Source organism: Erythrolamprus reginae, chromosome 1 (genome assembly GCF_031021105.1).
Source record: "Erythrolamprus reginae isolate rEryReg1 chromosome 1, rEryReg1.hap1, whole genome shotgun sequence".
NCBI classification, from domain to species: Eukaryota; Metazoa; Chordata; class Lepidosauria; order Squamata; family Dipsadidae; genus Erythrolamprus; species Erythrolamprus reginae.
In genome coordinates this window covers 354,393,980-354,410,567 of record NC_091950.1, presented here as the reverse complement: position 1 = coordinate 354,410,567, position 16,588 = coordinate 354,393,980, and the positions used below count along the sequence as shown (strand labels likewise).

The window sequence follows — 16,588 nt, the reverse complement described above, 5'->3', positions numbered from 1 at the left end:
AGGCTAGATAGGAAGTCCAAAAAATCCAGAAAGAAAACTACAGCAAAATCTTCCATACTATTCCTATGAAAATGGAGAGGGGCGGCATACAAATCTAAATAAATAAATAAGTAAGTAAGTAAGTAAATAAGTAAGTAAATACATACATACATACATACATACATACATACATACATACATACATACATACCCTGTTTCCCCGAAAATAAGACGTAACCCGAAAGTAAGACATGTCAAAGGTTTTGCAGAATTTGCTAATATAAGGCACCCCCTGAAAATAAGGCCTAATCAAATTTACATACGGTATGGTGGAAAAACATACCGTACCATTCAAAGCTGTTCATAGCGGTACCGTAATAATGTGGCGTCCCCTGCTGGCCCCTTCCATTGCTTTGTACTACTGTCCAGTACAGCAGACACAGTCTGCTGCTGTCTCACCGCCATTACAGTCTCCACTACAGTGTGTAGACTGTAGTTCCTCTGGTGGCCGGAAGCTGCAATAGCGGGAGTATACTGTTGTGCCATATAAGTGCCGTCGTTTGTGTGTGTGGGTGCCATACTGACAGGTACCGTACCGTACCGTAATCAGTGTACCATACGGTACACTTTCTTTGGGGGTGTCAGCTTTTCTGCCTGTGAATTTTCTTATTTGAGAAATATAAGGCACCCCCCGAAAATAAGACATAGCACAACTTTTGGAGCAAAAATTAATATAAGACAGTGTCTTATTTTCGGGGAAACACGGTACATACATACATACATACATACATACATACATACATACATACATACATAGTCACATCTTCTAAAAAAGCTTAATAATACCAATAACAATATTTGTAGTATAAAATTAATAGCATTTTAAAAAGATACCTGAGAATTTTAGATTATTTCAATACCCCTATTTTTTTTCCTACTTATTGCTTTAATCGGTTAAAATATCAATAACTGAAAAATACTCGTCGTTCTGGTATATTCCAAGCTGGCAGAAAATACATATGGAAACATGGCAAATGAATATAAAAACAAAAAAGCTGTTTCACAGACACTGTTCCATCATTATGGCATAGTATTTTAAGGCCTGGTACCAGTTAAAGTACTGCTGCTCTACAAGTCTGATCTGGAGGCAGTTTTAAAGGCAGAATATAAAGATGCCTCCAGCTGAAGCAGATTTATGTGCCTATTCTTTAATAATATTCCATAAAAAGTGTTTTGGGATCCAGATCAGAAAAAAAAAATCCTTGAAGGTTTTTCCTCTGTCTAGACAAAACAAAGCAGGAGCTTTTAAAAAGACACTATATAATAATTCATTTCAAACAATGTTTAGGTATTTGTGTGCATATATAAAAATTTTAAAGGCATAAGAGTCCACCATGTTTTGTTTTCAAAGCAAATCTGAAACTTCTGCTGGCACCAAAAGCTGGAGCAATGGAGGAAAAAGAAAACAACTGGTAGCCTCTAAAGGAGTGGGGGAAAGTAAAGAAAAGGAATTCTTTTCTGTAACAAGGAGACAACAATTATTGGATTAGGTTTATAGGCTCATCATGCCCAAGCATGGGGTTTTTAAACTCATTACACACCGGAGTATAAGACGCGCCTTAGTTTTGGGATAGAAAAATGGGAGGGGGGACCTACCTACCAGGTATTCATCAAGCTAGTGTCCTTAGTCTCTTCAGCACAATATTTTATCCACTGGTTAGAGCTGAAAAAAATAGCAATAAAAACAAGCCTGCAAAAGGCTGGAAAAAATTACTTCGGAGGGAGAAGGAATTTAAAAAAAAAACTGGGAAGATCATTAGCACTGCTTTAGGGTTGGAAAAAACTTTCCCAGTGGGAGTAGGAATGAAAACAAGCCTGCAATAGGGTTGGAAAAAACCTTCTTCAGAGGTAATAGGAAGCCCGGAAGATTGTTAACACATTAAGGCTGGGGGAAAAAAGCTTCAAAAAAGCTACATTTGGAATATAAGAGTATAAGACAGCCTCTTTTAAGAAAGAAAACGGTGCGTCTTATACTCTGAAAAATATCGTAACTAACAGTATTTGCAGTACAGTAGTATCTTTACCTAACAACGTGTCTACTTACAAACTTTTCCAGATAAGAACAGGGCGTTCAAGATTTTTTTGCCTCTTCTCAAGAACCATTTTCCACTTACAAGCCCGAGCCTCCGAAAGTGTAACCGGAAAAGGCAGGGGAAAGCCTCCATGGGGCCTCTCTAGGAATCTCCTGGGAGGAAACAGGGCCTGGAAAGATGGGGAGAAGCCTCCATGGGGCCTCTCTAGGAATCTCCTGGGAGGAAACAGGGCCAGAAAAGGTGGGCAGAAGCCTCCATGGGTCCTCTCTAGGAATCTCCTGGGAGGAAACAGGGCTGCAAAAGGCGGGGAGAAGCCACTCTGGGGTCTCTCTAGAAATCTCCTGGGAGGAAACAGGGCCTCCACCCTCCCTGCGGTTTCCCCAATCGCACACATTATTTGCTTTTACATTGATTCCTATGGGAAAAATTCCTTCTTCCTACAAACTTTTCTACTTAAGAACCTGGTCACGGAATGAATTAAGTTCATAAGTAGAGGTACCACTGTATATGAAAATGATCCCCACCATTTTGATTGATGTAATGACATTAAAGGAATTAAAATAAACTAGTGAACTAAACAAAAACAGGAGATCTGTTCTGAAGAATCCAAACTAAGGTCAACTACCGATTCAGAATTTGTGCCTTGAGGATAATCTGCGAAGATGGTAGCAGTCTTAACTGTGAAGGTATGTGGTGAGAAAAACATATATTTATTTTCCAGAATGATGCAACATAAACAAGGGAGCGAGGAAACAAGGAGAGAAGTCGTCATCCTTACAACCTGCTTGGTAAGGTTAACATCCAAGAATAGTAGTTAAAAGGCAGGGAGTGGATAGGACTTACAAAAGAAGGACAAAGTCCCAATGTAAAGCAGAAGTCTGCATTAACAATGGCTTTCAGCTTTCAATCTTGCTATTCTCTGAACCAACATCCCTCTGTAATCAACAAAGGAGATAATAATAATAATAATAATAATAATAATTATTATTATTATTATTATTATTATTATTATTATTATTATTTATTAGATTTGTATGCCACTCCTCTCCGAAGACTCGGGGCGGCTCACAACAACAATAAAACAATACAGAAACAAATCTAATAATTAAAGCTGTAGCTAAAACCCATTATCTTAAAAACAATCGATACTACAAAATCATACCCGCTCATAACTTTAATGGCCTGGTGACATAGATAGGTCTTCAGGCTCTTGCGAAAGGCGAGGAGGGTGGGAGCAGTTCAAATCTTGGGTGGGAGTTGATTCCAGAGGGCCGGGGCAGCCACAGAGAAGGCTCTTCCCCTAGACCCCGCCAGACGACATTGTTTGGTCGATGGGACCTGGAGAAGGCCAACTCTGTGGGACCTGATCGGCCGCTGGGATTTATGCGGCAGAAGGCGGTCCCGTAAGTATTCTGGTATTCTCCTCAGAACTTCCTAATGAGCATATTTAGGAGTTAACTGCTATTCTTCAGTGTTATACAGTATTATAAAATCATGGCTGATGAAGCAAGAAGGCATACTAGAACATGCACTCTTATGACACACAGTAATCTAGACAAGCTGTTTTAGCATCTCGATATGTGTGCTTTGGACAATGAAATAAGCAACCCGACAAAACCTGATGTCCATATATACCGGGACTCCAGTGGATTGGGAATTGAGACTGCTGAGAATACCATGGATAATCAAGAAAAACAACCCAATCAAACAACTCAAGCCGAAGTTCTCACTCAAGGCTCTCTCTATCCTATTATGTGAGATCCTGGCTCTCTACAAAAGGCTGTAATACTGGGAAAAACAGAAGGAAAAAGAAGAACAGGACAATCAGTAATCAGGTGGACAGCTCAGTTGCAATGCTGTTGTGTACACAACTTGAAGACCTAAACAGACAAATTAGGAAGGATTGTCACAGACAAAATATATGTGGTTGTTAAGAATTGGCACCAACTTGAGAATTTTAAGATTCTAGCAGACTTTATCAAGATTTGGAGGTTATGCAGAGTCAAGGCTGTAGATATGACTGGGAAATCGAAATAATATCCTGGAAGAATTCAATACCAAATGATCTCCATATTACTGTCTAGGCTAGGACAAGTATTCCTGGTCACCAGATATAGAGCTGAACTTGAGTGTTTTTACTCTACTTAATTTCAACCCAACTGAACAGCATGAAATTGGACAAGAGTGAAAGAGTGGTTAAGAGCTATTAAGAAAACATTGCAGGTGATCCTTGGCTTATGACCACAATTGAGCCCCAAATTTCTGCTGCCAAGTGAAACATCTGTTAAGGGGTTTTTACCCCATTTTACGACTTTTATTGCCACAGTTGTTAAGTAAATCTCTGCGGTTGTTCACTTAATAGCAGAGTTGTTAAGTGAATCTGGCTTCCCCTTTGACCCCTTTGTTTGTAAGAAGGTAGCAAAAGATCACCTGACCCCAGGACGCTACAAAGGTCATAAATATGAGTCAGTTTCCGAGTGTCTGAATTTTGATGACATGATCCTGGGGATGATGGTCATAAGTGTGAAAAAAGTCATTTGTTTCAGTGCCGTTGTAACTTTGAACAGTCACTAAGTGTACTATTATTAGTTACTGTATGTTCCTATCATACAGGTCGTCTAAATCAGGGGTCTCCAACCTTGGCAACTTTAAGACTTGTGGACTTCAACTCTCAGACCAACAAAGCTGGTCTAAATTAGTTATGAGTACTCAGAAATAAATATCTCCTAAATGAGATTGTGATCCCGCTATATAGAGTGCTGGTGAGACCACATTTGGAATACTGTGTTCAGTTCTGGAGACCTCACCTACAAAAAGATATTGACAAAATTGAACGGGTCCAAAGACGGGCTACAAGAATGGTGGAAGGTCTTAAGCATGAAACGTATCAGGAAAGACTTAATGAACTCAATCTGTATAGTCTGGAGGACAGAAGGAAAAGGGGGGACATGATCGAAACATTTACATATGTTAAATGGTTAAGTAAGGTCCAGGAGGGAAGTGTTTTTAATAGGAAAGTGAACACAAGAGCAAGGGGACACAATCTGAAGTTAGTTGGGGGAAAGATCAAAAGCAACATGAGAAAATATTATTTTACTGAAAGAGTAATAGATGCTTGGAACAAACTTCCAGCAGACATGGTTGGTAAATCCACAATAACTGAATTTAAACATGCCTGGGATAAACATATATCCATCCTAAGATACAATACAGAAAATAGTATAAAGGCAGACTAGATGGATCATGAGGTCTTTTTCTGCCGTCAGTCTTCTATGTTTCTATGGCTGTGGAATAAAAATCAGCAAAGTGGCTCAGATACAATATTCTTGGCAACTATGGTCATAGCCTCCTTCCCTTGCGAATAGGAACAGCCCTAGAGACAAAGAGAGATTACAATGAAGCAGAAGGATTTTGAGTCAAGACTGATTTGAGACTTAAAGGTTAGTTTGTTTGTTTGTTTAACTAAACAGAAACTGGTTATGTGCACTTCTCCATGTACATGCTTCTACAGGCTAATTTCCAACACATCTGTCTAGAGAAAAAAAATCCAATCTTTCTAATGCTATTCTTTTTTTCTTTTTCTTTTTCTTTTTTTACATTTCAATAGGATTTATTTTCCTTGAGTGAAGCACACTTCAGGCTCAGATGGATATTCTTGAGTAATCTTTTGCAGGATGGAAAAGTGAACTGTTTAAATTATTAAACATCAAGCTGCTAACCTTTTTCATTCAGAGGGGAATCTAGAGCTATCAGACCAGAATAAAAATGGAAAGTTACTGTGGACTTCCATAATTCAAAGCAAAGCCTCTGTGCATTTGTGTAACATTTAAGAAAAATAGTGCTGGATTTCCCATAAGATTTGCCTTATCCTATATTATATCTTGCAGTAACCAGTCTATGGGCCCATAGTATGTCGTGTAGTATTCCTCTGATATTGGAAATAACAACCATGATAAGTAACCATCTATGTTGGAGATCATTCTTCCTAATAAGAGATATAACCAATGGCAAGATAAGAAACACCTGCAAATCCTTATTGCATAAATCTGCTACTCTTCTTAGCATTATCTTATATTATCACTATAACTCAATGAGGATACACAGCAGAAAACGAGAGTGGCTTGGGTGAGGTCGCCCATCAGTCTCGTGGTGAAAATGATCTGCTGTATTCTTCTCACTGCTTCACAACATTTGAAATTTTTTTGTTATTGAAAAGATCAACCTACCATCAACTACAGCAGTGGCTTACAGCATCTCATCTCTTTTACTGTTTTATACATTGAAAGATACATTGTTATCTGATCTGAATTATTATGATTCGGTGCTTTACTTCTGCTTTAGATCCTGCAAATAACCTTGCAGGATATTTTCAAGACAGGTTCCATGGTAAAATATCAAAATATATCCATATTGTGCAAAGATATCTATACTGTGAATTTGTGATAACAGCATCGTTTTCATAAATAACAGACTGCTTTAAGGATGCAGCAATTTAAATACAGTACGTTCACAAAGACAAGATGCCTCACTCTGAATTAAGAAAAGGTTGGGGACAGAGGAGAGAGAATTTAATACATTTTTTTCTCTTGTCAGGCAGCTGACATAAAGTACCTTTATGAATCGTTCATTCTTGAGTTGAAGTTCAGATTTATGCTTAGTCTGCAACAGCAGTAGGAATCAAAGCAAAAGACATTGCAGAAGCACTCATATTCTCTTTGAACTGTCAGATGTAAACCATACATGCATCTATTCTGACATGATTGCCATGTCTTTATTTAATCTTGAACATAACAGCAGTGTCTTAAGGTGTATACACAACCACACCCTTTTAGGACCAAGCTGTTCTTCATTTCTTTATTAAATTTCCATCATGCTTTTAAAAAAAAACAACCTTAGGATGGAACTACTATTATCACAAACTGTCAACAAACACCGAAGGCACAAAACAAGATTGAATTTCAGGACCTCTGTGATTTAGCAAAGGATTCAACATTTTGGCTAAGATTAAGAGCAGCGTATACTGCTGTAGTGGATACAGGTAGTCCTCGACTTACAACAATTGAGCCCCAAATTTCTGTTGTGAAGTGAATCATTTTAAAAGTGGATTGTGCCCCATTAGGTGACCTTTCTTGCTTCAGTTGTTAAGTAAATCACTGCAGTTGATAACCTGATCGTTAAGTGAACGGAGCTTCCTCATTGACTTTGCTTGTCAGACTCTCAGCAAAGAAGATTGCATGATCGTGGGACATAGCAACGGTCATAAGTATGAAGCTGTTGCCAAGCATCAGAATTTTGGGTACATGATTATGTGGATGGTAGAAAGGTCGTAACTGTGAAAACCGGTCATGTAACTTTTTTTGATGCTGTTGCAACTTTGAACGGTCACTAAATGAGCTGTTGTAAGTCGAGGACCACCTATAAATTGTTGACTCTACAACCGAAATTTTGTAAGAAATACTGGTATGATCATATATACATGGTGTCGAAGGCTAAAACCAATTGGGCTTCTTATGTCACATCCAGTAGATTGAAAAAACTAGTAACAGATAGTGCAGAAGTTAGTAGTCTTTAAGACTTGTGGATTTCAACTCCCAGAATTATCCAGATAGCATAGCTGAAGAATTCTGTAAGTTGGAGACCACAAGTCTTAAACTTGCCAAGTTTGGGGACCCCTGAGTTAGTGCACATATGAGAAGGCCAAAGTTGGTTGGCTACTTGACCAGTCAGTTAAAATCCTGATCTTCACAAACCAGTAAGGTAAAAGCACCCGAAACAATTCCAGTCCCAGAGAGCAAATTTTACAAAAGTGTATAGCCATGAGTTTAGATATAGACAAAGTTTCTTCTCAAAAGGGATGAATCTTTGAGACAAAACTGTACCAAAAATACTGAGAAAGTATTTGAACCACAAGGGTATTTTTAAAAAAATAATAATAATAATATGCCGTACATTTGAAGCAAGCAGCTCACCATTCCACACACTTAGTGTAAATTACTCCTTTCCATTATCTATAATCTTTGGAAATCTATCTGGATTAGCCAAAAGAGGGCACCAAAGAGATGTCTTTACTAGGGAGCTGGGCACAGAGAGAGTCATTTCTGGTAAAAAAAAATAAAATAAGGGGGGTGGAGGAACTCTTTGATGTATGGAATCTTGCAGACTGGAATTACTAGCAAAGATTAACACAATTATGCCCTCCTAAAAAGTGCCTGTAGCTTATAGTAAAAATAATGCGTTATTCCCCATGTTGCTGCTTTACTGCACAAGTAATAAAAAAGCCATGGGGGGGGGGGAGAGGAAGGGGGAGGAAAGCAAAGGCAACCGATGTAAACATGTTATGAAATATTATAAGTTTGTGTAACTGAGGAGATTGTGCAATGCCTTTCAGAGAAGCCATAATTTTTGCCTATGATGAAAAGGCAGCTGGGGGGGGGGAGAAAAATAGAGAAATGCAAATTTAGAGAAAAAAGGCGGGGAACAAACCGGCCATCAGACTTCAGTTCCAACAGGAAATATTCCTCATTCTTTAAGTTCCGACATCGTTCAAGACCAGACACTGACCAAAAAAAAGTATCCCAAAAATGCAGCCAGAGTGCTCAGATCCTGTAAAAACTTGCATTTTGAAGGTCAAAACCCAATCAACAATAAATACCAACAAGCCAGGGAATGTCTGAATACCAAAGGAAAACAGTAATTGCCCTCTCTTGTTTGCCTGAAGATAAAGCAGATACAGAAAAAGGACATTCCAGTTCCTTCTGGGAAAAGCTGTTTAAAAAATGTAGAAACCAAACTGAATTGACTCCTTTGAAAGGATAGGAGATATTGGAGGGGGGGGTTGCATTTTGACTATGGAAATTACTATCATTTAAACAGCATTTTTAGCAAAAGACCGAAATGCTTCATGAAACAGGGTCAGAGTTCATGGAAGGGAAATTGAATCCAACTAGAATAAAAGAGAAGAGTTGCAAACAAGAGAGAAAGAAAATCCATAATTTAAAAAGTATAGTTCACCTTGCAGATTCCACTAATTTGCAAAAGAGTAATAAACTCTGCCTAATCTAGAAAAAAGCATTCTCTCTTGCTTTTACATTTTTTTGAAGTGACATATGATTTACAATCCATTGCAAAAATGTTTTTTTCAGTAAATTGGGTCTGTAGTACGTATGGCCATTTATTAGATGGGATTATAAAGAGAGTACTGAACTATATTTACAAAAACATAAAAAAGTCCGTCATTAACATACTGAAATTTAAAAACGCATATGTAATCACACATCAGATTTTAAATTTAGATTCTAAATTTTCAATGGAAAAAGACATTTTACTTTGGGTGTATAATATCCAGTTCAACAACCTGAGTTAAAGTAAATTACAAACCAAGCTAATGATACTAACATTGAACATTTTGAAAAGTAAACGTAATTATTTCAATCAAGCTTATTCTAATAACAGTTGCAAATTTTACTTTTTCAAACACAAAATATTACAGCCTCCTTAGAATCCTAAAAATGACATGGACATTCTATTTGTACAATTGGGGGAAAAAGGAAATCTTAGAATATGAAACAAATTTGATTTCAGACTCACGGAAAGAAATATGTGGTTATTTGGAAGTGAAGAAGTTACTTCCATAACCTTACAAATTCGGTCCACTGCAAACCTACTTCTACCAAATAAAGCACAAATAAATGGGATGGGTGTCACAGTAAAAAAATGCTAACCATTACAAATATTAAGGAAACATTTTGCATTTTTAGAAATATCTTGGAAAATTAAAGATTAGTATTTGAAAAGGAAAGGGAGAACTACTTATTTCCAAAGAGCGAGATAGAAGTATATTATCTCTTCACCTTCACTAAATAACCAATCTTTTCCCGCTTCTTACGACTTTTGATTCACATTTTTCATCCTAGATACAAAATCCATTCAGACACTAATAAACACGAAAATAATACAGATGCATTATTCCCAATTTTGAAAACTAAAATCAGCACAATTAAATATTCATGAATATATCTAATTTTGTGAACTGCCAAAGTGTAGCCTAATTTTGCCCATATACAATTTGTCAGGCTCTTTCCTAAAGGCCAACTACTATATAATGAAAATAATCTACGGTATCTTTCTTTGGAACTTTGAAATAATTTTCTAGAGTCACCTTCCAAATCCTTAATTCTGTCCTGACAGTTATGTGAGCTGGCACCATAATTCCCTGAAGACATCTCTATTTTCGTTTTATTTTTTCCAAACCCTGAAAAAAGATTATATCATAAGCTTAATTCATTTGAGTTGAAGGAACTTAGGAACTGAAGCAATTCAAAGGAGATTCCCATTGTGGCTTCTCTCGGGAACAGACCTGGACTGTTCCCAAGAACTGGTGGCTTTCAATTTCCTTTCTCTCCTTAAACTTGTATTTCTTAAATAAGAAACTTAGAGATAAGAAATCGAGGAATGACCAACCCATATCAAGAAAACATATCTATCCATAGAGTCACATGCATTTCAAGTGACTTCATTCCCTGTTTCTGTCATTTAAGTGACCATTTACCCTGATTAAGTCTCACAAGGGTCCAGGTGAGCCTCAACTACCCTGGGATTATATAGGCATTTAATGTGGGTAGCATTGGGCTCACAGATGTGCTCCTTAAAAGCACTTCATTGTCCCTTCTAATTTTAAAATGATTTTTACTTTTTTTGTATATAATTAAACATTAGTTTTCCACTGGGAAATAGTTTGCTGCAAAGCAAAGCCTGAGTTTCCAACCTAATCATGTGATGCATGTTAGCTCATTTGTATGTTTTGGTGTGGTGTATTTTTTGTCTGAGATTTTCTTCTATGTGGGAGTATAATGATTTGTGTGTTTCTTTAAACATAACCTGTTTGCATTATGTGTGTGGGGGGGTATTTTGTTGTGCTTTGTGCAGGCAGATACGTGTTTTGGCACTTGACATCCAGACCACACCTCTGCATTGTACTCATTTGGCAAAGTTATTTATCTGCCAGCCCTAGTCTCCTCAATTTGCCCTCTGCCAAATAGGCCCTGGAGTAGAAGACTATATGAGCTCAAGGCAGAAATTTGTGTTTAGAGGTCCAGAATTCCTTCTTGCCTTCACAGGTAAAGTTCATAGGTAACCTAACTTTTCTGTTTTGTAAAATAGAGGACTTTTGTGAGGCGCCCTATCTTGATGGGCACTTGCAAATATGCCCTCTCCAAATTAGGAACACATATAACTTTCTTATAAAAGGGTTCCTGGATTATGGTCCTTCTTCAGAGCCAATTATTTTCTACTCTTTAGATTCTCACCCCACCACCGCAATATCTGAACTTTTAAGAAATACCATAAGGGAAAAAGTCAAGCCAAGGAAACATATTATAGATCAGTGTTTTCCAACCTGGACTTCAATTCCCAGAATTCCCCAGCCAGCATTTGCTGGCTGGGCAATTCTGGGAGTTGAAGTCCAAATATTTTCAAGTTGCCAAGGTTGGGAAACACTGTTATAGATGACCAGACCTACATTTAGCCTGCTGTTTGCAAGCTGCTTACTTGGGTGGGGTGGGGTAAGTTTCTACTGAATAAACCTGAAAACTTGACTTGCTTCATCTCCTCCTTTGCACTCTTAAAACTCCACAACAGAAACCAAGTTTTCTCTTTGGCTCTCTCCTTTCACCTGAGGTACCAGACATTTTGGCAGTCTTTCCCAATGGCAAGGATTGAAGAAGGGAGGCCACATATACCCCCTTTTCTACCAGTGGAACCCTGTGTTAACATTTCCAGCAAGCTACTCAGGATTTCCTCCCTTTTGTTCCCAATGAGGCGTTTTATTCCGAGGGAAAACACCCGCCCGTACTCACCCAAACTCTTTGACCTGGCGCATGTAACCTGGAGATGGCGGCTCCGGCTTTCTCTTCACCCAGGATTTTTTAAAGACTCTCGCCCAAGAAAGGCTCTCCCCCCGTCCCTTCGCTTCCCCGTTAGGCGGACCCCCCTGATCTCCCCTGAGAAAAACAGACCGAAGACACCACCTTTCCAAGAAGAGAGTCCCCCCGCCCTGCCCGAAGCCAAGAGAATAACCAAAGCAACCTCCCATCCTCCCCACCGCGCGCCTCTCCGCCTCATCGCCTTAGGCGCCACCAGAGGCCAGCACAAGCTGCGGAAAAGCAAGACCGCCCGAAGAGGGAGCTGGGTTCGGGTTCTGCTGAACTTAAAAAAAAGAGAGAATACCGGGCAAAGGGATGGCGAGCGCACAGACAGCCGCGAAGCTCTTTTCCTAGGAAGAAAAAGGAAAACAAGGCAAGGGAGAGAGAGGACCGACCCCCACACACATACAACCCCGCTTATTTAAACCGGCGCGCCGCCCAAATCGGTGGCTCAGTCAGGGTCGCATTGGACTTGCCCGTTCCGATCGGGGCTGCCTTTCCTGCCTACCAACTTCCAAGGGCGCTCGCTCGCTCGCTCGCTCTCGTCTTGCGCTTCCAAGGACTCGCTCGCCCGCAACCGCCCAAAACTCTCGCAAAGCCGCGGCCGTTTCCGCCTCCTTTTAAGGCGTGAGGGCGCCAAGAGGCGGCTATTGGACTGGAGGCCAAAGGAGACGCGCCGCCCGCCGCTCCTGCTCTCTTAATCTCCCGAACTGAGGGGGAGAGGTCGAGGCGCGCACACAAGGAGGTGGACTGGGGTGTGGTTAGCGAACTTTACTATTTGGCTAAGGAGTTGCTTTGCTGCGAGCCGCGGGAGGAAGGGGGGGGGGCGCAGATCGCTGGCGGGGACGGGGTAGCTGGCTGGCTGAGAGAAACGTGCGACGGAGAGGCGCTTGCTGACTGAGGGGGAAAGAAAAGCAGATAATAAATCATCAGCATGATAATAGCCACCCCAACTACGCAAAGCCATATTAAAATAAAATGAAAGAAAGCTGCTTTCCCTCTCCCCACAAATTCCTGTCACAGGACCACAATTGGGAGAGATGATAATAACAACAGTAATAGTAATAACAACAATATAATTTTACTTAATTCGTACATTAGTAGTAGATGCTTGGAACAAACTTCCAGCAGACGCGGTTGGTAAATCCACACTAACTGAATTTAAACATACCTGGGATAAACATATATCCATCCTAAGATAAAATACAGGAAATAGTATAAGGGCAGACTAGATGGACCAGGAGGTCTTTTTCTGCCGTCAATCTTCTATGTTTCTATAATAATAATACTTTATTGTCACTGTATGTATCCACACAGTATACCCATACAACGAACTTCACATGACGCCTAAAGATCATTCCAACACACATAACAAATCCCCAAATCGTGGTATGGATTTAAGGAGAAGAGAAAGGACACGTGTCCTGGTAAAAAGCACAGGATTTGAGCAAAACTCGCCGACCCGAGGTGCTCGGGGCTGGCCCCTACCTGTTGAGTTGTGATGCTAGAGTAAGTTTCCGGATGGCCCGGAGAAGTGCTGCTGCCCCGAGAGGAGGTATCAAAATTCGTCGGAAAGTCCCGGTACATTGTCCAAGGTTCAAGGAGGAGAGGAATAATAATAACGAGGAGGAGAAAAAGAAAATCACAATCTTTCTAGCTGTTGTTCCCGCTCGGCTCGGTCCCTTCCTGTCTTGGGTTTCCAATCGTTTTAATTGATGCTTTGGAGGTTTTTCCAGGCGCGCTCAGGTGGAGACGGATGCAGCTGGCAGTTTGGATGTTGATTCTATTTTAAAGCGAGTCCTGATTTTTTTTTTTCCTCTCTCACAAAACGAGCGTGGGATTTTTTTAAAAAAAAAATCAACCCAAACCTCCCGCGTATAAGGCAAAATTCACCGCTCGTAGAGCCAAATGATCGAGTCTCTTAAGAACGTCAGCATAACTTATGAAAAGCTTTTTTAAAAAACAAGTGTTTTTTCCAAACGCGCCTTTATTTCTAAAAGAAAATGGGACGTGTGTCGTTTCCCCTGCCTTCCTTACTTTGCCTGCCTTACTGGTATTCAAAGTCTGGATCTCTCTGTAGTTTTAAGGAGGATCGTTGCCTCCTGTATAATTAAAGCCCTTCAGAAAAGTGCCGTCTTCCTGCTCCAACTGGACTGGGTGACTCAGCCCTGGCTTTGAGGCGCTTTTTTTAATATTTACTCCTTGTTGCAAAGAGTCGATTCGGGGGATCGATCTAGCCTTCGATTTTGCTCCCCTCGGCCACGAAGGCGAAACTCTTCTTGTCCCCCCTGCTTACGCTACCCACCCCCCTCCCCTCTTCTTGAGCGAGCGCCTCTCTCAGCTTATGTTCCCGGAGCTCCTTTTAATCTCCCCCGGGTAAATCAGGGCGCGGGTGGCAACAGTTCAAATCCCGAGCCTCGCTGCCATCGCCTCTTCTTTAAGATCTGCACCATGTGGACTTCCAGCGTCAAAGTTGCAACTTGGCCGCGCCCCAATGGCAACGCGGAGCCTCCCACTGGTGGGGAGGGGAGGGAGGAGGAGGAGACAAGGAGGAGGACAAAAATCGGTCGGCCCATTCCACCCGACCCAGTTTACTGAACGCAGCCGATGGGAAAGCGGGTAGGCCGGCAATTCAAGATAGGACGTTCTCACGCCCACTCGCCATTCCGACCGACCGGACCAGTCCGTTGCCTGGTCCGGAATGGTTTCTCCCCCCTCATCCTGCTTCCACCCCCCACGTCTCGGTTTAGTACGTTCCATTGTCGCAGGTCGCGGTTGCCAAAGATGGTCATTTGCGTTATACTACGTGAGCGCGGGTTTCCTTGGTTAGAGTGACGCGCTCAGCGAGGGATTCCCTTGCTCGCCCGCCGCAGATCAAACCTCAATTAAGGGACGGATCTTAATAGAGAAGGCGGAAAAGTGCGGCTCTGAAGAAGCCTCTGATTGACCACCACCACCACCCCGGTTCTTTCTCGGGGGGCTCGTCCTCCTGCATAAAACTCGTGCACGACTCGCAAGCAGGACAGGGGGAAAGATGCGGGGGAGGTGGTCGCATTTCGAAGGCTGCGAGGCTTACTCAAAAAAATCGAGTAATTGAATCAAATTCAACTGAGTTGAATTTAGATGGGATGTCAAAAGGTGTGGGGGTGGGGTGGGGGGTTTCCAGTTAATATAGTAGCAACGAATCCGAAAAGGATGGAAAGAAAAGAAACCTGGGCCAGATCCCAGGAAGGCAATGCTGGAGCTTTCATACCACATAGAATCCCATTAACATTTTTGCATGGTTATTGATCTTGCCATATAATGTAATATCCGAGGCTTCCAATCATCCCATCCCATCAGATCTCTTAGTGGATTTCCTGATCATCGGACCTCATACATTATTATTATTATTATTATTATTATTATTATTATTATTATTATTATTATTATTATTTAGATTTGTATGTCGCCCCTCTCCAAAGACTCGGAGCGGCTGATATGATTTCCCTGATCAGATCTCATATTTGATTTTCTGATTATCAGATTTTAGTTGATTTCCTGATCATCAGATCTCATAGTTGGATTTCCCGAGCTCGTCTGCTCTATATTCACAACCCGAAGTCCTAGAATCTGAACTGTACAATCTGGAGCAGTTCCTTGACCAGACTTGATTCATTTCTATAACTTATACATGTTATTGCTAACTAACTGTGGTTCTTCAGAAGTTCTGGGAAAACCGGCTGAAGGCCGCTGGCGTTTATTCACCCTTTTTTTTGCTCCGTCGGAAAGATTTAAAAAAAAAGCTCAACAGCAAGAGTTGCGCCCGTGTTCGCTGTTATGCAAAGCGTTTTCTTTTCATTTTTTCTTCTCCCGCCTGTTGAACCCAGAGAGCCCGATTCCCGAGTTAAAGGCGTTGGGGATGGCGCTCATATAAGGCTGCGGCACGGGGACCCAGAATTAGGCTTCGTATTTCGAAGCGCAGCCTCGACTCGGAATTGCACGAAAGAGCAAACTCGCACCAGCCCAAAGGAGCATCCGGGGAACGCACTGTGTACCGAGCAGGAGAAGCGACCGGCGCCGTCCTTTGCAACCCCTTTTGGCGCGGAGCGACAATATTGGTTCTTAGCCGCCACCGCCAAGCGGCGCAAAGCCGTTTAAAAGGAGGAGGAAAGCCGGCCCGGTGCGACGAAGACTACCCCTATCCCTACGATCCTGGCCGACGGCCTACGCATGGGTCCTCAAAATGGAACTTTAAGACTGGTGGACTTCAACCACCGGTGGACTTCAACTCCCAGAATTCTCCAGCCAGCTATGCTGACTGGAGAATTCTGGGAGTTGAAGTCCACCAGTCTTAAAATTGCCAAGTTTGAAGACCTCTGGCCTACCGTATAATATAAAGAAGTTACAAAGGGGTGTGTATGTGTATGGACGGACTCGATGTTCCTTTCGGCTCCGGTCGGGCGCCTGGCCCGGGCCAACCTCGCCTGGAGCCGGACGAAGTGAGCCTCCCCTGCTCGGCTGCAAGAAAAAAAAAACCCGCCTCTTCCAGTAAAAGCCCGTCTAGCCTGTAGGCGGAGCGGCATTGCTTTTGCTGCCGCTCTGCACGCACCGACG

At 41.4% G+C, this 16,588-nt stretch overlaps 1 protein-coding gene across 3 annotated transcripts in view; it reads right to left on the bottom strand.

The window, feature by feature from the left end:
- Positions 1 to 14,438, bottom strand: part of FOSL2 (FOS like 2, AP-1 transcription factor subunit) — a 36,496-nt gene extending 22,058 nt beyond the window's left edge. The window contains exon 1 of one of the 3 annotated variants that reach the window (XM_070734289.1): positions 13,481 to 14,438. In XM_070734289.1, coding sequence (XP_070590390.1) covers positions 13,481 to 13,579 — 99 coding nt within the window. In that variant the 5' untranslated portion in view covers positions 13,580 to 14,438. Of the gene's footprint in view, positions 1 to 11,926; positions 12,004 to 12,500; positions 12,705 to 13,480 lie in introns of those variants that run through there. The other 2 variants (XM_070734291.1, XM_070734292.1) reach the window with 2 other exon arrangements.
- Between the last annotated feature and the right edge of the window lie 2,150 nt (positions 14,439 to 16,588).